Raw genomic sequence first — 23634 nt, forward strand, 5'->3', positions numbered from 1 at the left:
TGTGGAGGCTCATCATGGGGGACAGGTATGAGATGATAATGAGGGTGAGTGTCAATGGTGGCTGATCAAATGAAGATGTGCAGAGGTGTCTGCAGAGGATTGGGTACACCTGAGGAATGTTGTGCAGGAGAAGGCTGGGGACGTCAGAGTGAGGGGATTTGCACTTGAATGTGGCATGCACTCACCTTTCCTACCATGATGAGGTCATTGAACCTTTTGTGGCACTATATCTATGAGTGACGGATCAGGCTTCTGCTGCTCATCTCCTCAGCCAATTTTGCTGATTTCCAAGGCAGGATTCTTTCTCTCATCTCCTGGAAATAAAATGCCTCTACAGGCTTCTACAGAGTACAGAATGATGTCTAGAAATGCCTCAGAGAACTGTGGGGCAACTCTCCCTCATTGAGACTTCACCACAAGCTGTTGTCTTGCATGTATCAGATGTAAAATGTTCCATCTTGTGCCTTGCTGCAGCCCCTTTAAATACAGAAACTTCAACATTCAGATGTGGATTGTCATCATGCCTGCCCACAACAAATGAACTGGGATGCTAATGCAGTAGCTTAGTTATAATGCCACAGAAAAACATGCTGCTGAAATTTACAGACTCCCGTCACTCTGCTGGTATGTGCCACTGCGAGTGGGGTAGAGCCATTAGAATTCCTCCCATTATTTCAGTGAGACAGTCCTTACGGAACAAACTCTCTAAGGAGACAATGGAAGGAGACAGTATGGATTCATTCAAATGCAAATTAGTTAGATTTCTTTCAGAAAGTAGCATTTTGGGATACAATATATCAGTAATTTGAGACATGCCATATGGTAAATGTGTCATGTTGGGAAGGAACAGGTGACTTTAGACCTACAGTTCCCAAAGTTCTCCGCCATTGGGGTTTTTCTTTTCTCATGTCTGGGTCTATTGCAGCCTCATTGATGAGGATTGATTGTTTTGATTAATCAACAACTCCATTACCATGGTATCATGCGACTACCAAGATCATAGAAGTAAACTAGATGGACCTTGGTCCTCTTTCACCTAGCAAGTTCTATGTTTCTATGTTTCTATGTGGAAGATTGCCCAGGTAGATACAATCCACTAATAATAGGATAAATAGGATAGGGGCCTATAGGATAGGATAAATAAATGGGGCTAATATCCTTGCAGAGAGGTTTGCTGGTGCTGTTGGGGAGGGTTTAAATTAAATCGGCAGGGGGATGGGAACCTGAGGACAAATTCAGAGCCAGGAATGGAAGACTTAGCGAGAAAATTAGCGAGTGACTCTGAAAGACAGAAGAAGCAACGTTTAAAAAGTATACAGCATATGGATTTGGCAGTGTTTTTGAAAGGTACATATATAAATGCAAGGAGTTTAGCAAATAAAGTTGATGAGCTGAGGGCACAGATAGACATATGGCAACATGATATCATTGCTATAACGGAAACTTGGCTTAAAGAGGGGCAAAAATGGCAGCTCGACATCCCTGGATATGGAGCTTTTAGGCAGGATAGAGGGTGGATAAAAAAGGTGGGTGTGCAGCATTATTGGTTAAGCAATCAATTACATCAGTGAGGAGGGATGATATACTAAATGAAGCACCAAATGAAGGCTATGGGTTGAGCTCAGAAATAAAAAAGGGGCAGCCACACTGCTAGGAGTGTACTATAGACCCCCAAATAGTGGAAAGGAGTTAGAAGAGCAAATATGTTGGCAAATTTCTGAGTGCAAAAACAATAGGGCAAGAATAGTTGGAGACTTTAACCACCTTAATATCAACTGGGATACGAAAGGTACAGAGGGCACAAAATTCTTGAATTGCATTCAAGAGAACATTTTTAGTCAGCATGTAACAAGCCCAACGAGAGTTGGAGCAATTCTAGATTTAGTCGAAGGAAATGAAGCAGGGCAAGTGGATGAAGTAGCAGTGCATGACCATTTTGGAGATAATTATGATAATACTGTTAGATTTAGCAACATTATGGAAAAGGACAAAGATAGAACAGGAGTAAAAGTTCTAACTTGGGGGAAGACAAATTTTACGAAGCTGAGAAGTGATCTGAGAAAAGTGACTGGATACAGGTACTTTAAGGAAAATTAGTGACAAATCAGTGGGAGGCATTCAAAAGCGGGATTCTATGGGCACAGTGTAGACATGTCCTCACAAAGAAAAATGGTGGTACTACCAAATCTAGAGCCCCCTGGTTATCCAGAAGCATACAAGGTAAGATAAAGCAGAAAAAGAAAGCTTATGACAGTCACAAAAAACTGAATATCGTAGAAAGCCTAGAAGAGTATAGAAAGTACAGGGGTGAAGTCAAAAAGGAAATTAGGGAAGTAAAGAGAGGATATGAAAAAATATTGGCATGTAAAATCAAGGGAATGCTGCAACTGTGACACATCACTTGTCCTGACATCCTTAATGTATTCTAATTAACTATTTAATTATCTTATTTAATTATATATTTTACTTCTGCTTTTATTTATTTTATTAACCTTACCACCAGGCTAGACTTTGAACCTTAGGAATAAACTTTAGTCACTTAGCAGATACTCACCAAATAACTAGCTACTACTCCTGTAGCATAGTACGACCACTTCCTGAAGGCTGAGAAAGTTAGAAAACAGAAGCATAAGAGCACCTCTTCCCCTTCCTTCCCTAACTCCCTTAATTACTTAACCCCCAGCACTCTATTCTAAGTCGCACTTCTTGCAGTAAACCTTACCTAAAGCACCTCTTTTCCCCTATGCATCAAATTCCCACTTTGAATCAGATTCCCAAATTCATACTCTTGTCTGGATCTGGAAAAATTTATTAATTTTGCTTCCAATTTCCACCCCTCCATTATTTTCACGTGGTCCATCACTGACACTTCCCTTCCTTGACCTCTCAGTCTCAATTTCTGGTGATAGACTGTCCACCAATATTCATTACAAGCCTACCGACTCCCACAGCTACCTCGACTACACCCCGCTTCCTGTAAGGACTCCTTCCCATTCTCTCAGTTCCTTTGCCCCCGTCGCATCTGTTCTGATGATGCCACTTTCCAAAACAGTTCCTCTGACATGTCTTCCTTCTTCTTTAACCGAGGTTTTCCACCCACGGTGGTTGACAGCGCCCCCAACTGTGTCTGGCCCAACTCCTGCGCATCCGTCCTCATACTTCCTCTCCCTCCCAGAACCATGATAGGGTCCCCCTTGTCCTCACTTATCACCACACCAGCCTCTGTGTTCAAAGGATCATCCTCCGCCATTTCCGCCAACATTTCCAGCATGATGCCACCACCAAACACATCTTCCCTTCACCCACCCCGGTGGCATTCCACAGGATCGTTCCCTCTGGACACCCTGGTCCACTCCTCCATCACCCCTGACACCTCAACCCCCTCCCACGGCACCTTCCCATGCAACCGCAGAAGGTGCAACACCTGCCCCTTTACTTCCCCCCTCCTCACTGTCCAAGGGCCCAAACACTCCTTTCAAGTGAAGCAGCATTTCACTTGTACTTCCCTCAATTTAGTCTACTGCATTCGATGCTCCCAATGCGGTCTCCTCTACATTGGAGAGACCAAACGCAGACTGGGTGACCGTTTTGCAGAACACCTTCGGTCTGTCCGCAAGCATGACCCAGACCTTCCTGTCGCTTACCATTTCAACACACCACCCTGCTCTCATGCCCACATGTCTGTCCTTGGCCTGCTGCAATGTTCCAGTGAAGCTCAACGCAAACTGGAGGAACAGCACCTCATCTTCCGACTAGGCACTTTACAGTCTTTCGGACTTAATATTGAGTTCAACAATTTCAGATCATGAACTCTCTCCTCCATCCCCACCCACTTTCCCATCCCCATTTTTCCAATAATTTATAATTTTTTTACAAATACATTTTTCTTTTTCCAATGTGTGGGGGGAAACTTAAAAAGGAAATTAGGAGAGCAAAAAGGGGGCATGAGAAAACATTGGCAGGTAAAATAAAGTAAAGTCCAAAGTTATTTTACAAGTACATTAAGAGTAAGAGGATAATTAGGGAAAGAGTGGGACCTGTTAAGGACCATAGTGGTAATTTGTGTGTGGAGCCGGAAGACATAGGTAGGGTTCTAAATGAACATTTTGTGTTGGTGTTCACAAGCGAGAGGGATGACGTGGGTATGGAAATCAGGCAGAAGGACTGTGATATAATTTTTAAAATTAGCATAGAAAGGGAGGAGGTTCTAAGTGGTCTGGCAGGCTTAAAAGTAGATAAATCTCCAGGCCCGGATGAATAATCTCTCCTAATTTCCTTTTTAAGTTTCCCCCTACACGTTCTATAGTCCTCCAGGGCTTCCGCTGTTTAGAGCCCTCGGTATCTGCCATAGGCCTCCCTTTTTCACTTTATCCAATGTTGTTTATCCGTTGACATCCAGGGTTACCTGGATTTGTTGGTCCCACCCTTTGTCCTTACTGGAATATGTTAGCCCTGTATTCTCCCAGGGTGTTGAGTGAGGCAAGAGAGGAGATAGCAGGGGCACTGGCAATAATTTTCAATACCTCTCTGGCCACAGGAGAGATGCCAGAGGACTGAAGGACAGCCAATGTGGTACCGCTATTCAAGAAGAGAGGAAGGGATAAACCATGGAACTACAGGCCAGTCAGTCTAACCTCAGTGGTGGGGAAATTATTGGAAGCAATTCCGAGGGACAGAATTACTCTACACTTGGAGAGGCAGGGATTAATCAAGGACAGTCAGCATGGTTTTGTTCAGGGGAGGTCATGTCTGACCAATTTGATTGAATTTTTCAAAGAGGTGACCAGGTGTGTGGATGAGGGCAATGCATTTGACGTAGCCTACATGGACTTCAGCAAGGCTTTTGATAAGGTCCCGCATGGGAGACTGATAACGAAGGTAAGAGCCCATAGGATCCAAGGCAATTTGGCAAATTGGATCCAGAATTAGATGAGTGGCAGGAAGCAGAGGGTGATGGTCGAGGGGTGTTTTTGTGACTGGATGCCTATGTCCAGTGGGGTTCCACAAGGATCGGTGTTGGGCCCCTTGCTGTTTGTGGTATATATAAATGATTTAGGCATGAATGTAGGACGGTTGATCAGTAAGTTCGTGGATGACACGAAAATTGGTGGGGTGGTAAATAGTGAGGAGGATAGCCTTAGATTACAGGAGGATATAGACGGGCTGGTCAGATGGGCTGATCAGTGGCAAATGGAATTTAAACCGGATAAGTGTGAGGTGATGCACTTGGGCAGGACAAACAAGGCAAGGGAATATATGATGAATGGTAGGACCCTGGGAAGTACCAAGGATCAGAGGGACCTTGGTGTCCATGTCCACCGGTCCCTTAAGATAATGGAACAGGTAGATAAGGTGGTTAAGAAGGCATATGGGATACTTGCCTTTATTAGCTGAGGCATAGAATATAAGAGCAGGGAGGTTATGCTGGAACTGTATAAAACGCTGGTTAAGCCACAGCTAGAGAATTGCGTGCAGCTCTGGAATCTGCATTATAGGAAGGATGTGATTGCACTAGAAAGAGTGCAGAGGAGATTTACCAGGATGTTGCCTGGGCTGGAGAGTTTTAGTTATGAGGAGAGATTGGATAGGCTGGGGTTATTTTCCTTGGAGCAGAGGAGAAAAAGGGGGGACATGATTGAGGTGTATAAAATTATGAGGCGCATAGATAAGGTAGACAGGAAGGAACTTTTCCCCTTGGTGGAGGGATCAAAAACCAGGGGGCATAGATTTAAGGTATGGGGCAGGAGGTTTAGAGGGGATGTGAGGAAGAATGTTTTCACCTAGAGGATGGTGGGAATCTGGAACTCACTGCCTGAAAGGGTGGTAGAGGCAGAAACCCTCATAACATTTAAGAAGTATTTGGATGTGCACTTGCAATGCCATGGCATACAAGGCTATGGGCCTGGTGCTGGAAAATGGGATTAGAATAGTTAGGTACTTGTTTGACCGGCGCAGGCTCGATGGGCCAAGGGCCTTTTTCTGTGCTGTAGACCTCTATGACTGTATGACTTTAGTTAGAGTCACAGCCTTTTCTCCCGTGCTTTCCATCAAGGCCTCTTCGACTGCAATGGCCTGATGCACGTTGACGAAACCTATGCATTTTCCCTTTCATTTCCAATAATCAAGGTGACCTGCTTTGGTACAATGAAAACACACAGGCATCACTCCGGAGGGCCCCCTGTGCTTCCATTTTTATTTCCCCCCATGCGTGACTGTTTATTCTCTTATCACTCTCCCACCTTCTACACTTTTTGGATTTTTGGAGGTGTCTAGGGAAGAATTTTCCTTTGGTAAAGGGTTTGTGGATGAGCTCGTAATCGTCAGCCATGATTGCTGCTTGTCTGGCTTTAGAGACCTTCTGCTCTTCCACATGGAAAGGGGAAGTAAGTCTTTGAATTCCTTGAGGAAAATCAAATCCCTGAGATTTTTGTATGTGGGATCTATCTTGGAGTTTGTATCCATTGGTCGAAAGCAAGTTGCTTAACCTTCTCAAACGCAATGAAAGTCTGCTTGAGTGGCTTCTGGGAAGTTCATAATTTTTGACATTATGTCTCCGGTACCAGTTCATACGTGCTCAGGATGGCATTTTTGGTCATCTTATAGTTTGAAGAACTCTCTTCAGATAATAGGGAATAAACTTTACAGGCCCTTCCTGTTAATTGATTTTTCAGTTGAAAGGTCCAAGCCTCCATTGGCCACTCATCTTGTTTCAAGCTTGTCAAATGACACAAAGAATGCTGCAACGTCATCCTCACTAAATCCTGGTACCAATTGTGAGTATTTTAAGAGCTCAAAGCTCTGTCCTGATCTAGGATCATTTACCTCACTCGTAGCATTTCCACTGGGTAAAGCTGGCCTTTCCCCACTCAATTCAAGCTGCCTTATTTCCTGTAATTTCCTTTCTCGCTTTTCACTCTGGAAGGCTCTTGGTCTCTCCCTTTCCAGGAATTCTCTTTCCTCTTTTCTCTCTTGCCTGTGCCTTTCCTTTTTTTATCTTTCTCTCCTGCCTCTTTCTCTTTCCTTGCCTAAAATTCTAGCTCTAGTTTCCACTGCACCAGCTGTACCCTTGCTGAAGCTAGCCTGTCTGTTTCAGATTCCATGCCTTCCTCCTGTTCTTCAGGTTTAATTGAAAAATGTGTGGCCAAAAGTTTGAGGATTTCATGTTTCCTAGCTTTTGGTCTGGCGCTCACTTCTAACTGTTTAGCTACACTCTGTAAACTCTTCGATGAGTGAGGTTTTTAAGGTGTCCCAAGTTATTTCACTCTAGTCTATGAAGGTATCAGCCTTGAATGTGGATATGTTAAGTGTTCTAGTACTGTAAACCACAGGAAAATCTATGAAAATTTTAAAATAATTCTTAGGGTCAATTTGATTTCGCACTTCCAATTTTCTAAGGATCCTATCTTGGACCTGGGCCCCAAATTTTTGTTACAGCCAGGTAAGGAGTATTGAATGGCTCCCTTTGCTTTCCATCTCTTAGTTGACTGCAACAGGTTTTTTAAAAAGAATTTGCTTACCAATTCAGTGAATGTTTAACTGTTTAAGTGCTGTGACTATAAAAGACACACAGAAACAGGTTTTCTTGTAAGTTTTTAAAAGAAAAGCAAAAAGCAAATTTATTGAACTTAACACGATTTCTATTAAGATTTTTAAAAAATGCTCCAAATCATACTCACATGTGCATTCACGGAGGAAGAGGAAAATCCCAAAAGAAAGTCAATCATACGCGGATCCTGTAGACCGATGACTTTGACAGTTTCAGGCTGGGCTCGGTGATCTTTCCAGATTCTGTGTCAAGACGAGTTAAAATGCTGATGGATGATCTCTGTCTTTTCCTCTGGATTCAGCAGCTGTTTGGTTTATGTTGAAGATGTTGCCTCTGGTGTTTGACTGGTCAGACACATGCTTGCAGATTGACTGGAGAGAGAGAGAGAGAAAGCGACTATGAGTTATCTTCTTCATTACCCACTCATGATCCTTCTCTGCTCTGACCCTGGAAATCAGTGTGTCTTTGCACAGAGCTTGCTATCACATGACCTTCCTTCACAAACTTGCCAGTTACCAAACATAGTCATAACAAGCTCATTCCAGGTCTATTGTCTAAAGTGTTTTGATTAAAATGGTGGGTGGGGCCCTCTTCTTAGTGGGGGGTCCATTGTGCAAAGTGATTGAGCTTAACAATTTGGTCCTCACCCGCCTGAATAATTAGATTTTGTCTGAATGTTTTTGTGTAGTACAGGAGATGATAATTCACACTCATTTAAGCTTATTGTCTTTGGTGGGCTACGTCCAGACAGCCTGACTCCTTTCTGTTGGCGTTGTAAATTGCAAAGTGTAGTTACGTAAATGTTTGGCCATTTTGAGAGCTGTTGTTTAAGTCACTTGAGTCTTTTTAAAACTTATTCTGTGGCTTCAGCCCACTCAATAAACAAAGTAATTTTTTGATATAAAACAGGGCTTTATAACAACATATAAAGAGACACTTAATGACACAGGAATGGAATGGAGTCAGGAGATATATCCCTGCAATGTTCCACTCTGTGGATAAAATCTATTCCAAGTAAAGGCTGCTGTGGTTTCTTCCTTCACTTAGTGTTATACTCTTGATAGCCAATGAGCCCTCAAACTCATTTAAGGTTCATGAAACAGATTGCTTCTGCACAGGATGAATATGAGGAAGAGTACGTTGTTTAACATTCCAAGGGAACAACGCCTCCCCCAAGTGGTGCAACATGCCTAGCAGGAAGTAACAAACATAATTCATACAGTGTTGACCATTTTCAGAGTGTTGGAACAGATTGTTACAATCTCCGTGGAGATCAATAACTTTTAGAAAGAGATTCGAACTTTCAGATACTAGCTGAAAGAATGACATAAAAGATTTCATATTTTAAAACTTTTACTGTAACAAATGACTAAAAATGACACTACCTACTAAATACTATTTCATTTTTGTAGGCAATTTATACTTTAAACTACAGAAATAAACACTCCCCTTTTATACTTATCACATATCACACTCTCCAAAGAATTACAGTCCTTATAGCAAACAGTTCAATAGGAAACTGTCTACAATTGCTCTCAAAGATTCGCAGATCCGCAATTTGCCAAGTAATAACTTTGGTAACCAACTCCAGGTGCTTTGCTAATTTTCAGAGAGTTCCTTAAATCCACCACCAGCAGTAAAGCCTGTTCTGTTGATCCTTCTTCCACCTGGCTGTGCCAGGACATATCGCCTGGAATCCTTAAATGGCTGCAGGATGTGTCCCTTTGACTAGAGACTGCCCTCTTCCATCCCCGGCTGTGACAGCTCACAAAACCAAGCAGCCCCTTCTCTCTGCTGACCACACAAAAAGTGTCTGTCTGTCTGAAGTTCATTGATTCGTAAGGAAGCCTGTAACTTCAAAAATGGCTACCTCTGCCCTCTTCCCCATGGCAACGTGAATCACATTTGCCTTGTATCTAGGTAGAAATGCCAATTAGCTACCCTTGAGAGCCCAACTCTCATCTTTGAACTAAACGGATAGCATAAAGCACAACTGTTTACAACCCAACATTCTCAACACATTCTCAACTTTGGAAACTCACAGTCCCCACTGTTAACACACAGGTTGCGGCCATTGTCTCCAAGCACAAATACCGTGCATCTTCTTCCCAATAAAACAATCTAAGCCTTCCTTTGATCTCTAACAATCAAACCACCCAGGCTTATTGTCAGGCAGGCTTCAGAACAGGTTACATGACCCCCTTCATTTTACCCTTAAATTTAATTATATAATCCCAAAATGTAATAATCTGATAAATCTCACAATTGTAACAGGGTGCAAAAGAAGTTGGCATGCCCTAAGAAACCTGCTAATGTGGAATAGTAGGAAGACCAAAGTCCTCTACCAACCCACACCAAATGTATCAAACCAAATCTCTTCAATTGAGATTCATGGTGAAGTGTTGGAAGATGTCCCTCACTTTTCATGTCTTGGAAGCTACCTATCCCAAAAAGCTGACACCACCTAATCTAATGTGCTAGCTTAGCGGATGGCAAATTACATCACTGAGTTTTTGAGAATCGTGATATCAGATCCAACATTAAAATCAGTTGACTGGACAGTGTTTCTCCCCATGTTTTACTATGATGCTGAAGCGTGGAAAACTTATAGATGCCATATTAAGGCTGTAGAACAACATTATCAATGCTCTCTTGGAAGGATCTTGTGAATTAAGTAGGAAGACAAAGAACAAACTTGAGCATTCTCCAAGACACAGTTATGGCAAGCATAGAAGCTATGATAATCTGACATCAACTGAGATGGACAGGATATGTTGTCAGAACACCTGACTCAAGACTGCCCAAACAGGTGCTCTACTCAAATCTATCTCAGGGAGCCTGTTCACATGGGGCCAAATGAAACATTTCATAACAAAAACAGAATTACCTGGAAAAACTCAGCAGGTCTGGCAGCATCGGCGGAGAAGAAAAGAGTTGACGTTTCGAGTCCTCGTGACCCTTCAACAGAACATTTCATAGACAATTTCAAAGCCTCCATGAATGTCTGCTCTATTAACATCAACACAAGGGAAACAGATGCTAAATCATGATCAAAATGGTGATTTATCATCAAAGATAGTGTCAAGACCTTCCAGTCAACAACAGCAGCCACTGAGAGAGAACAGTGAGAGAGACAGAAGTAGAGCTGCTTGAGCCAACAATGTACCACCACCTCTACCTGCGGACAACTGATATCATCACTGTGGGGGAGCCTGCAAGGCTAAGATAAAGCTCAAAAGCCATCTGCAAACCCACAGTGAACACTAAACATCTCAATTTTTTTAATTCACTCATGGAGTGTGGGTATTGCTGGCTAGGCCAGCATTTACTGCCCATCCCTAATTGCCCTTGAGAAGGTGGTAGTGCACCACCTTCTTGAACTGCTGCAGACCATTTGGTGTACCTTCCGGACTTTTAAGAGTCAACCACATTGCTGTGGGTCTGGAGTCACATGTAGGCCAGACTAGATAAGGACAGCAGACTTCCTTCCTTAAAGGACATCAGTGAACCATGGTAGGTTTTTATGACATTTGACAATGGTTTCAATTCCACCCAGTCATACTTTTTTATTCATTTACAGGGTCCGTAAGGAAGAGTCACTCTCAACATGAAGGATTGCTGATACTAAGATAGGACTACTCAATAGTACCATTTATCAGATTGATTACCTAAATATGTACACCACAAAGTGTTGTCACCAGCTGTTACACATTTATGGGTCACTCAACCCAATGACAATCATAACCATACACCAGCAGGGCACAAATTCAAGTTAAAACTAGGAATTGAAAGACATTAGGACTCCATAGGTATATTTTTCATATAGGAATGTGGGCATCACTGGCTAGGCCAGCATTTATTGCCCATCCCTTACTACCCTCGAGAAGGCGCTGTTGAACTGCCTCCTTGAACAGCTGCCGTCCATGTGGTGTAGGTACACACAGTGCTGTTAGGGAGTTCCAGGATTTTGACTCAGCGACAGTGAGGGAATGGCGATACATTTCCAAGTCAGGATGGTGAGTGGCTTGGAGGGGAATTTCCAGGTGGTGGCGTTCCCTTGTATCTGCTGCCCATCCTTCTAGATGGTAGCAGTTGTGGGCTTGGAAGATGCTGCCTAAGGAGCCTGGTGAGTTTCTGCAGTGCATCTTGTAGATGGTACACGCTGCTCCCAATATGCATCAGTGGTGGAGGGAGTGAATGTTTAAGGTGGGGGAAGGGGTGCCAATCAAGCGGGCTGCTTTGACTTGGACGATGTCAAGCTTCTTGAGTGTTGTGGGAGCTGCACTCATCCAGGCAAGTGGGGAGTATTCTATCACGCTCCTGACTTGTGCCTTGTAGATGGTGGGCAGGTTTTGGGGAGTCGGGAGGTGAGTTACTCACCGCAAGATTCCTAGCCTCTAACCTGCTGTTGTAGCCATGGTATTTATAATGGCTAATCCAGTTCAGTTTCTGGTCAATGATAACCCCCAGGATATTGATAGTAGGGTGCAACAGGACCTAGATGTATGTTCTCTTACGTTGGGACCAGATTTGCAGCTCTGAATTAACATTCTCCTCACTGTATAGATTGGGGGAGCCTATAATAATCTCCTGCCATACAGGGCTAATCACCCTATCATCTGTAGTAAAGACAGTTCTCACCATGGCAGGAGCCTTCATGTCACAACCTTGTTAATCAGCCTGAGAATCCTTCCACCCCTTCACACTATTCTTTCCAAGAATAATGGTGATATAAAACAACAAAAAAACTGCTCGATACATTTGTAGACAGTACATTCTCTGGCCGATATTACACATGATCCCAATTGTAATATAGAAGGAGGTAGAAGGGAATACTGTCCACGAAAGTGACCGGGAGCTCAATTTTTATGCCAGTGGCTTTCAGGGCTCCACAGGTGACCTCTGTGGGATATTTCAAGCCTCTACCCATAAATGCATCCATGAGGTCATGGATGCAATCTTCGTGAAGGCACACAACTTTGTGCATTTTGCCCGGGACTAGGAAAACCAGGATGCAAGAGCATGGGATTTGCCCAGATCCCAGGTTTCCCACAGGTGCAGGGTGCCATCAACTGCACTCACATGGCGCTCAGATCTCCGTGGCAACAAGTGGTCAACTACATTCACCACAGGGCTTCCACTTGCTGAATGTTCAGCTGGTGTGCAACCACCACAAATGCATCCTGCAGGTCTGCGCACGGTTCCCAGGAAGTGTCCATGACTTCTACATCCTTAGCAGGTCTCAGATCCCTGATGTCTTTCAGGGTCCACACAGGCTGCAGGGTTGGATCCTCGGGGACAAGGGCTACCCGCCGAGGACGTGGCTGATGACACCCGTGAGGTGGCCTCAGACTGCAGCCAAGCGAAGGTATAATGAGGCTCGTGCTGCAACTCGTACCCTGGTGGATGCAAGCTGTTGAGATGCTGAAAATGAGGTTCTGGTGCCTGGTGGTACCCTGCAATATAGTCCACAGAGGGTGTCATGCGCCCATTACAACCTGGCACTGCAATGGGAGAGGAGCTGGCTGAGGAGGAGATGGAGGAGCTGGAGGTCTCCTCTGATGAAGAGGACGTTGACAGGAATGAGGGTGAAGATTCTTTGAAGGTGCGATGAAGGTGATGAGGCCATCGCACTGGCCAGGTGAGGCAGGCGAGCATGAGAGACCCTCATAGCTGCTAGATTTGTGGAGGATGATGATGACATGCAGTGAGGAGACACCAGAGATGCTCACATTGCATCTGTGAATATTTGACTCCAGTCTCGCTGACGGCAGTGCACATACCCTCTGTGATAAGGCTCCTAGTATGAAGATGCAGCGGAGGCCCTAATAGCCTCTTAATTCCAGGAGGATGATGACAACATGCAGTGCGGACACTCCATAGATCTCCACACAACCTCTGTAAATGTCTGACTCCTGTCTGGCTGAGGATAGCTTGCTTGTGCTTTGTAATCAGGGACATATCATGGAGGCGCAGCTGTCAAACTTTAAATGCACCTGATCCTTTGCCTTCAGGAGCACAGCGTCACTAGTCACAGATGCTGATGAGAGGGGGGCCAGCCCCACCTTAAAGGTGCTGAGAGCACACAAAGAGAATGACGGAACTGCGTGATGCCTGCCCACACCGTTCTGGCAGCAATGACAAGCACCATTGATATGCAGGCATCACTAATGTGTCCTGTGACTGTGAGGCTGGACCTTCACTTTGGTTTGAAGGCTGCACAAAGCACAGGGAAGAGGCCCCAGACTGAGAGACCTGCCTTCATCTTGTGCAGGAACCAACGTTTCACATCTGAGTGACACGAACGCTGCTCATCAGAACAGGGAGCAATAGGCAGGAGACATTCTTGGGAGTTTATTTACAATAGTGAACAAGTGATTAACACCCATGCCCAGGCTGTGCAACTAGGGAGGTGTCAGCTGTGGCTCAGTTCATAGCACCCTCGCCTTTGAATCAGAAGGTTGTGGGTTCATGTCCCACTCCCAGAAACCAAGAACTGTGAATGTACTCGAAAGAGTTACAATCTGTGACTGTTGATAACTCGAAAGAGTTACATCATCTTAACCTTCCGTGCCCGGTGGGCACCGCGGGGACTGGGGTGTTTTGTTGACCCCTTTAATCACATCTTGGTTTAATGTTTATAAGGTTCCTTTAAAGTTTTTCCTTGATTTTACAGCTTACCTGACTTAGGGGCTGTGCTTGATTTATCCCTTATTGTGTTAATTTAGTTTATTGTTTTAACTCTGAAAGAGTTACATCATCTTAACCTTCCTAACCCTGCCATTACATCTTGGTGCTCCTCCGACGTCCACAGAGGAGGTGGAGGCAGCCTGCTGACTGGTACGTGGTCTGTGATGACCTTGGCGGGCATCCTTTGGAGCCCGAGACCTGGAGGGCCCCGGTCTGCTTTTGGGGTGCTGCTGTGTGGCCGTGGCACCTTCCTCGGCCTGTAAAGCTGGAGCTGCTGGGGTGACAGGGAGAGGGGATTCAGATGGGCCAGACACTCCCAGAGTCACCTGTGTGGATGGCCCCGGGGTGTCGAGCTGCTGGTCCTCCTCCATATGGGTGCTCGACGGCCCCTGGCTAGCACCTTGAGAAGGGGAAGCTGGAATGAGATCGAGCTGCCCAGCGTCCCTCTCACGTACACACTGTTGGAGGCCAACTATGGCATCAACGATGGAGTTCAGTCCGTGCAGCAGTGATGTCCTGGACCAAGGTCTCCATGGCGGCCTACATGCTACCAGTTTTGATCTCAGTGCGCTGGTGCTATCACCTCAGCCTGAAGGCGGATGGACTCCTTCATTGTGACTTGCAATCTGAGGAGTGCAGCGAACATCCATTCTTGATGTTCCCGTGTTTGCCCTTGCAGCTCCAGCATATCAGGCATGAATGAGACCAAAGGCTCATCATCTGACTTGGTCTCAGCAGATTTCTGGTCTCCAGCTTTCCTCTGAATGCCAGAGACCTGGGAAGTCCCTGTTGCTGCATGCAGTGGATCAGACAATGCAATGTGCTCACCATATTGTTACCCCAAGGCTACTCTAAGCTACTCTACTCCCGCGGTCCCACTGAGGTGTGCGTCTCTGTGCTGCTGGAGGGGTGAACACTGTGAGAGGTCTTCAATGAAGGTGCCTTCAGTTTCCTCTTCAGAGGTTTCTTCAGGATTTGATTGGAGGCCCTGGGTTGTGGACTCCGTCGGCTGTCTCCCAGATGTGCCTGTGAAAGCAAGGAGAGATAACCAATGCATGGCAGGGGACCGTGGAACAGGAGAAGTGACTCACAGCTTGGTTGTCTGATGGATCTTGCACTTCTGGATCCTCACTTGGTAAAGCACCACTGACCTCCTCAAACGGTCCAGTTCTTCGCTGGCCAACTGGCTGACTCTATTTTCAAATTCCGTGAGGACCTTGACTTCAGCCATTCCTCTAGCAGAGGAATGCAACCTCTCCCTCTTGTTGTGTGCCAGCTTGCCCAGCATGAATACAAATGGGGAGAGTGTAAGCTAGATGCCTAGCACGTCAGATGATGTGTACCTGGCATGTATGGGTGGTGAGTGTCCCATGGACATGATGAGGACAATGAGGGTGTGTGTAAGAGAAGTGAATGCTGATGTCCCTTGAACTGGCAGTGAGTGAGATCCCTGTGGATGAGTGATGGGTTTGTGATAGTGAGTTAGAAGTGATGAGAAGAGTGACTTACCCTGGCGGAACAGAGGAGATCATTCATCATCTTGCTGCACTGGGTGGCTGTCCTCTTTTGAAGGGCATTGGTACTGACCATCACCTCCCAAGCTGGATTGGTGATGTTGCTGGCCCTCCTGCAGCCAGAGCTGGGGTAGAGGACATCACAGTATGCCTCCACGGTGTCCAAAAGGCGCTCAATGGACGCAACACTGAATCGTGGGGTTGCAGTCTTCTTGCCTTTTGGGGCCATGCCTTCTCTGTAGTGGTCCTGGGCTGGAAGCTCTGCGAGGTGTGTGCATGGCTGCACTTTAAATATGGCGCCTAGCATGAGGAATAACCAGCTACACCAAAGATTCCTTCAATCAATTTGCATTAAACCAGGCGGGAAACTTGAGCTGGATGTACCAATGTTATTGAAGCTCTCTGTGTTAGGGTGAGGAAAATAGAATTAGCTCTCTGATGCACACACACAGCTGTCAAGACATTCCCAAATGAAAATCTACACAAAGCAAATTATTGCAGTGGTATTTGATCCTAAATGTACAAGAAATTTAATTTTATACTCGATATTTAAATACAGTATTACACTTGTGAATCAGTGTTTATCATTTCAACTGAAAAAAACATACCCTTCATTGCTATCCTTTCAAAATAAACAGGAATAAAAATTTGGGAGGAATACTATTAAGAGTAAATCTTCGATTTTTGCTGTAGTGCAGTTATTTTGGTATTGAAATATTCTGTAAAAGGGGTTGAGGTACAGTGTAAAAGTATCTACAAATCCTGCTAACTCTGACATGAGCAATATCACTTATCGATACCATTCTTAAAAATCAAACATATTAGATGTCTGGTCTGTGTTGATCTAACTGATGTGATACAGGACAGAGGTGGAGATGTTCCTGTTTGGAAGTGCAAAGTAAGGTGAAGGGAAGAAATAATCCAAAGGTTCTACTCCTGTTAGTGATCCCTGTTGTAACTGCATGCAAGCAAATTCCAAATAAGGACAGAATTTGGCTAAGTGTTGACATCCTCCCACAATCAAATAATCAAGTGTCTGTTATTTATGTCAAACATAAATAACAGACACTTGGACATCGTATTGGGAAGCAACTGGCAGGTGTGCAACTTTACCATAGAGAGCCACCAATTCTTACAGGAGGAAGAAAATCAGAGGTAACAAAACAAAGCTACGAGACCAGCAATTTCATAGAACCTTTGGAAAGGTTGGATGTCTGGCAAAGTGGAACCTCTGCCCTCTTCTCTGCTGTTGACCTTGTTCCAAATTATAGGGATGGGTCATTTTTAGTATTCAGGGCATGTACCTGCACTTGCAGTGGCACAGTCAAAGCAGCAGCTCCGATAATGCGCTGTTCTGCTCCAACGGGTTGGGCGGGATGGGTGGGGAAGAGGGGACAACACCTCATGTTCAGCGATATGGACACAAACATTTTTAAAATGCATAAGGGCAGCTTTTGAAAGTAATTGATATCTCTGGGATCTAGCACAGTAACCGTTTTTCTCAGAGATAAAAACAAAAAACTGCGGATGCTGGAAATCCAAAACAAAAACAGAATTACCTGGAAAAACTCAGCAGGTCTGGCAGCATTGGCTGAGAAGAAAAGAGTTGATGTTGCGAGTCCTCATGACCCTTCAACACATCTGAGTAATATTAGGAGAGGGGTGAAATATAAGCTGGTTTAAGGTTGGGGGGGTGGAGGGGAGAGAAGTTGGGGGGTGGAGGGGAGAGAAGTTGGGGGGGTGGGGTGGTTGTAGGGACAAGCAAGCAGTGATAGGAGCAGATAATCAAAAGATGTCACAGACAAAGGAACAAAGAGGTGTTGAAGGTGGTGATATTATCTAAACGAATGTGCTAATTAAGAATGGATGGCAGGACACTCAAGGTAGAGCTCTAGTGGGTTTGGGGTGGAAAGACTAAGGGCATTAAAGGTATAGATTTAAAAATAATGGAAATAGGTGGGAAAAGAAAAATCTATATAAATTATTGGAAAAAACAAAAGGGAGGGGGAAGAAACGGAAAGGGGGTGGGGATGGAGGAGGGAGTTCAAGATCTAAAGTTGTTGAATTCAATATTCAGTCCGGAAGGCTGTAAAGTGCCTAGTCGGAAGATGAGGTGCTGTTCCTCCAGTTTGCGTTGGGCTTCACTGGAACAATGCAGCAAGCCAAGGACAGACATGTGGGCAAGAGAGCATGGTGGAGTCTTAAAATGGCAAGCAACAGGGAGGTTTGGGTCTTTCTTGCGGACAGATCGCAGGTGTTCTGCAAAGCGGTCGCCCGGTTTACGTTTGGTCTCTCCATTGTAGAGGAGACCGCATTGGGAGCAACGAATGCAGTAGACTATGTTAGGGGAAATGCAAGTGAAATGCTGCTTCACTTGAAAGGAGTGTTTGGGCCCTTGGACGGTGAGGAGAGAGGAAGTGAAGGGGCAGGTGTTGCATCTTTTGCGTTGGCATGGGGCGGTGCCATAGGTGGGGGTTGAGGAGTAGGGGGTGATGGAAGAGTGGACCAGGGTGTCCTGGAGGGAACGATCCCTACGAAATGCCACCGGGGGGGGTGAAGGGAAGATGTGTTTGGTGGTGGCAACATGCTGGAGTTGGCGGAAATGGCGGAGGATAATCCTTTGAATGCGGAGGCTGGTGGGGTGATATGTGAGGACAAGGGGGACCCTATCATGTTTCTGGGAGGGAGGAGAAGGCGTGAGGGCGGATGCGCGGGAGATGGACCGGACACGGTTGAGGGCCCTGTCAACGACCGTGGGTGGAAAACCTCGGTTAAGGAAGAAGGAGGACATGTCAGAGGAGCTGTTTTTGAAGGTAGCGTCATCAGAACAGATGCGACGGAGGCGAAGGAACTGAGAGAATGGGATGGAGTCCTTACAGGAAGCAGGGTGTGAGGAGCTGTAGTCGAGGTAGGTGTGGGAGTCGGTAGGCTTGTAATGGATACTGGTGGACAGTCTATCACCAGAAATTGAGACAGAGAGGTCAAGGAAGGGAAGGGAAGTGTTAGATATGGACCATGTGAAAATGATGGAGGGGTGGAGATTGGAAGCAAAATTACTAAATTTTTCCAGGTCCCGACGAGAGCATGAAGCAGCACCGAAGTAATCATTGATGTACTGGAGAAAGAGTTGTGGGAGGGAGTAGGACTGGAACAAGGAATGTTCCATATACCCCATAAAGAGACAGGCATAGCTGGGGCCCATGCGGGTATCCATAGCCACACCTTTTATTTGGAGGAAGTGAGAGGAGTTAAAGGAGAAATTGTTCAGTGTGACAACAAGTTCAGCCAGACGGAGGAGAGTAGTGGTGGATGGGGATTGTTCGGGCCTCTGTTCAAGGAAGAAGCTAAGGGCCCTCAGACCATCCTGGTGGGGGATGGAGGTGTAGAGGGATTGGACGTCTATGGTGAAGAGGAAGCGGTTGGGGCCAGGGAACTGGAAATTGTTGATGTGACGTAAGGTGTCAGAGGAATCACGGATGTAGGTGGGAAGGGACTGGACAAGGGGAGAGAGAAGAGAGTCAAGATAACGAGAAATGAGTTCCGTGGGGCAGGAAAAGGCTGACACGATCGGTCTGCCGGGACAGTTCTCTTTGTGGATTTTGGGTAGGAGGTAGAAGCGGGCCGTCCGAGGTTGGGCGACTATCAGGTTGGAAGCTGTGGGAGGAAGATCTCCAGAGGAGATGAGGTCAGTGACAGTCCTGGAAACAATGGCTTGATGTTCAGTGGTGGGGTCATGGTCCAGGGAGAGGTAGAAGTGTCTGCGAGTTGACGCTCAGCCTCCGCGAGGTAGAGGTCAGTGCGCCAGACAACAACAGCACCACCCTTGTCAGCGGGTTTGATGACAATGTTGGGGTTGGACCTGAGAGAAAAGAGTGTAGTAAGTTCAGAGAGAGACAGATTAGAATGGGTGAGAGGAGCAGATAAATTGAGACGACTAATGTCACTCCGACAGTTCTCAATGAAAAGATCAAGAGAAGGTAAGAATCCAGAGGGAGGGGTCCAGGTGGAGGGAGAATATTGGAGGTGGGTAAAAGGATCCGTTGAACCGGGAGAGGACTCCTGCCCAAAGAAGTGAGCACGGAGACGAAGACGGCGGAAGAAGAATTCAACATTGTGCCGACCCCGAAATTCATTGAGATGAGGGCGTAAGGGTATGAAACTAAGTCCTTTGCTGAGCACTGAACATTCAGCGTCGGAGAGGGGAAGGTCAGGGGGTATAGTGAATACACGGCTGGGGCTGGGATTGGAAGATGGGGTGGGGACAGAGGGACAGGCAGGGGTGGAGGGTCCTAGATGGGTGTTGGTGTCGATGAGTTGTTGGAGCAAGTTGTTTTTTCCAATAATTTATATAGATTTTTCTTTTCCCACCTATTTCCATTATTTTTAAATCTATACCTTTAATGCCCTTAGTCTTTCCACCCCAAACCCACTAGAGCTCTACCTTGAGTGTCCTGCCACCCATTCTTAATTAGCACATTCGTTTAGATAAAATCACCACTTTCAACACCTCTTTGTTCCTTTGTCTATGACATCTTTTGATTATCTGCTCCTATCACTGCTTGTTTGTCCCTACAACCACCCCACCCCCCAACTTCTCTCCCCCCCCCCCCCCCCACCCACCCACCCCTTAAACCAGCTTATATTTCACCCCTCTCCTAATATTACTCAGTTCTGTTGAAGGGTCATGAGGACTTGAAACGTCAACCGTTTTTCTCCCCCTCTTTTGAAAGATGTAGATTTTTCTGGTATCAATTACCTCTTGTGATGTTGATACCTTTTTGAGGATCCGAATGGGACTGGCACCTACTCTTACTAAGTACTGAATCCATCAGGGAGCAAGCTGGGCACTGGACAGCCCATTAAATCTCCCAAACACACACCCAAAGTCATCTGTGTATCAGGGCCCACCTCCTTCCACAACAATTAACTGGACAAAAGCAAACTTGGAAAAGGCATAAATCTAGAAGAAAAGCAAAAAGTGCTGGAAAAACTCAGCAGGTCTGACAGCATCTGTGGATAAAAGACAGAGTTAACTTTCGTTAACTCTGTCCTTCTCTCCACAGATGCTGTCAGACCTGCTGAGTTTTTCCAGCACTTTTTGTTTTTGTTTCAGGTTTCCAGCATCCGCAGTATTTTGCTTAAATTTAGAAGATTCAGGTTCTGGAACAAATTGTAGCCCCACCCCCAGATAATCACAATTGTACCAGCTTCACCCACCCCGCGGATCTGAATTTCTACCCTACTGATGGGAACACACACACCCCAAAAAAAAAACAATTCTTATCTTAAAAACATGATCAAACAAAAACATTATTTGCACAAACTCGGAAACTATTTAACTACTCATGCGACTCTGTGTGGTCTGACCATAAAAGCAGTTAAAAAACAAACTGGAAAACAGAAAGAGGTAAGGAGGATTAAATCTGCTCATTTCAATGTTATTTCCTCAACACAAAGAAGCAGATAACACTCCTGATCACTCTTCACAACGACACTGATCACATTTCAGAGGGAAACATTGTCTCCACACTGATGAAAAGCAGGGCGGGGGTTGGGGAGGTGGCTGCTTAAGGCAAGACATCTCATTTATCGACCACTTACTAACAACCTGTCAATCGCATACATAAAAGACAAAGCGGTTTGGTAGTTTTGGTTTTGGGGACAACAAGGGTGAGTGTTCCTGAAGTCCTTCCCCAGAGCAAACTTTTCAACCATTAACATGCAAATGACAGCAGTGCCCAAGCTGACTCTCCACCCACCAGCGGCGGCCCCTATAACCGAACCGTGGGAAGGGCAGCGATTTTTGATTAAACCGCACGTGAAGGAGGAAAAGACGGTCCTGTGTGGTGTGGTGGGGCGGGAAGAGCCGAGGATTGAGGCGAGTCCGGCCGACCGTCTCCGGGATGTGGAGGCGCAAAGTAAGTTTATTTAAGGGAGGGGATGCTGGGAGTAATATCAGGGAATCGAGTAATAAAAGAACAGGTGGATAAAGGGGATGTGGATTGGGAGGGGATGGGAGTCCACGCAGGTTGATTGACCTCAGCTGCCGGCTCGAGGCCTGTTCGGTGTCGGTTAGGACCCCCCCCCGCGCCCCGGCCGCCTTTAACACGGCTGGCGTTCACCCAAACCGCCTTCACACCAGCTGCAAGTGTACTTTAACCTCCAGCTATTCGAGTGCAATAAGTAGTTATGGTTCCTGACCGGGGCTGGTCTGTGCCCAACTCTCAACTCACCTGCGGTCGTTAGACCAACTCATTGGAAAGCGCTCTTTCCGTTAACGGTCACGTTGGCAACGCCAACTGCCAGTCTGGCTATTCGTGTGCTTAATTACAGCAGCTGGTCTAGTCGTTTGAACTAGACTTGCCTGTATGTTTGCTTTAAAAAGGATTCTGTGAAAAACCTGTGACAATTAACTCTTTGATCGCGATGAGCAAAGCACTTAAATTCGATAGTGCAGTTTTTATCTATTTGATAAGTCTTCCATTAAGTCCATTATTGTAGATCGTTTAAGGACATTGCACACTTGGGATTTGCATCCGTGAAAACGGCACAATAAATCAACCACAACAATAACTTACATTTGTATAGTGCCTTTTAACGTAGAAAAACGTGGTGCTTCAGAGGTCCAAGGAAAGTGATGGCAAGTCGAAAAGAGAGAGTTCGGGAGAGTTGACTAAAAGGTGGGAGAAGAATTGAAGTTTTAAGGTGGGAATTCAGTGAGTGGGGGGATGGGTGGCTCATTGCCCACAACAGTATTAGTTGTGATGCCATCATTGGAGGCTGTAATCGGGGGAAAAAATGGGGTAAAGTTAGGCTGGGCTGGAGGGAAGGGTGAAATAATGGAAGGATTTAAACACTAGGATAAGGGCTTTATTTTGAAGCATGGGGCAAACGGAGCCCTCGTAGGTCAGTGAACACACAATAAACACCAATTTAACTGCGTTCGTTGCATATAACATAAAGTGAAACTGACAGTGATTAGAGGTTTTAATCCAGGGGTTCCTAAATAATAAGGACAGTTCTCTAGTGGTTTATAAGTAATTTGAAACTTTAAGATTAGATTCTTGCCTTGCATTCAATTCCTGACATCCTGTGTATTTTTGAACAAATATGCACTGTTTATTAAGCTTTTATTCTATTTTATATTTGCTGTTTGTATAATCAGTGTTCTTAGTTGTGAATGCTGACGACTGATGCTCTCACTGCCATTGGCACATTGATGTTCAATGTTGTTGGTTGAAGAGGCTTCCCTTGTATAACTGGGCTTTAGAATAAGTGATGCAGTATGAACATATTGTTTGTTTCGAGCACTAAAAATATTTTACTTCAATTTTAAACATGAAAACCACATTAATGGAGTTTGCACCAAGAATTTTTAATATCTACTATATGGCAAACTTTCTCAAGTGGCAATTGACCAAGCAGGCTGTTCCAGGAACGAAGTCCACCTAAAAATCTAGTCTTGTGATGTCCCTTTGTACTGTCATTATGGCAAGTTGAATCATTTGTTGTTGATTATTGGGGAAATTCTGCACCTGTATAAATATATACTAGTTGCTTTGTATTGGGTTACAAGAAGTAATTCAATCTCAGATTCTGAAATATCATAAACTGAAAGAATGAAGCTCAAGTGGGTTGTGGCAAATTATAAACCACTGGAAATTTGAGTTCCTTGTCTTCAACAAATTCATTCTAACTGTAGATTATCAGTGAAATTGTATAAAGCACAATCTCTTTGAAAACATTTATGGAAGCTGAGGTAAATAATTGAATGAAAGCATAATCAGGATTATGCAGTTGAAGGAAGTTAAATCATTTGACCATTTTATTGAATTATGTTGAGAACAACTTACAGGAACTATATCATATAGCCTGTACACTACA

The 23634-nt window shown here is 45.0% G+C and overlaps 1 protein-coding gene and 1 long non-coding RNA gene across 3 annotated transcripts in view; one reads left to right on the top strand and one right to left on the bottom strand.

Annotated features, from left to right (window-relative positions):
• The window catches only part of LOC144682759 (uncharacterized), a 37142-nt gene extending 14999 nt beyond the window's left edge, over positions 1–22143 (bottom strand). The window contains exons 1-2 of the long non-coding RNA XR_013577099.1: positions 21984–22143; positions 7677–7917 (exon numbers count right to left, since the gene is read on the bottom strand). This is a non-coding gene — a long non-coding RNA (uncharacterized LOC144682759). The remainder of the gene's footprint in view (positions 1–7676; positions 7918–21983) is intronic.
• The window catches only part of LOC144682758 (spermatogenesis-associated protein 13-like), a 342817-nt gene continuing 340586 nt past the window's right edge, over positions 21404–23634 (top strand). The window contains exon 1 of one of the 2 annotated variants that reach the window (XM_078545414.1): positions 21404–21668. In XM_078545414.1, coding sequence (XP_078401540.1) covers positions 21654–21668 — 15 coding nt within the window. In that variant the 5' untranslated portion in view covers positions 21404–21653. The remainder of the gene's footprint in view (positions 21669–23634) is intronic. The other variant, XM_078545416.1, reaches the window with a different exon arrangement.

This window comes from Cetorhinus maximus, chromosome 7, assembly GCF_964194155.1.
Source record: "Cetorhinus maximus chromosome 7, sCetMax3.hap1.1, whole genome shotgun sequence".
NCBI lineage: Eukaryota > Metazoa > Chordata > Chondrichthyes > Lamniformes > Cetorhinidae > Cetorhinus > Cetorhinus maximus.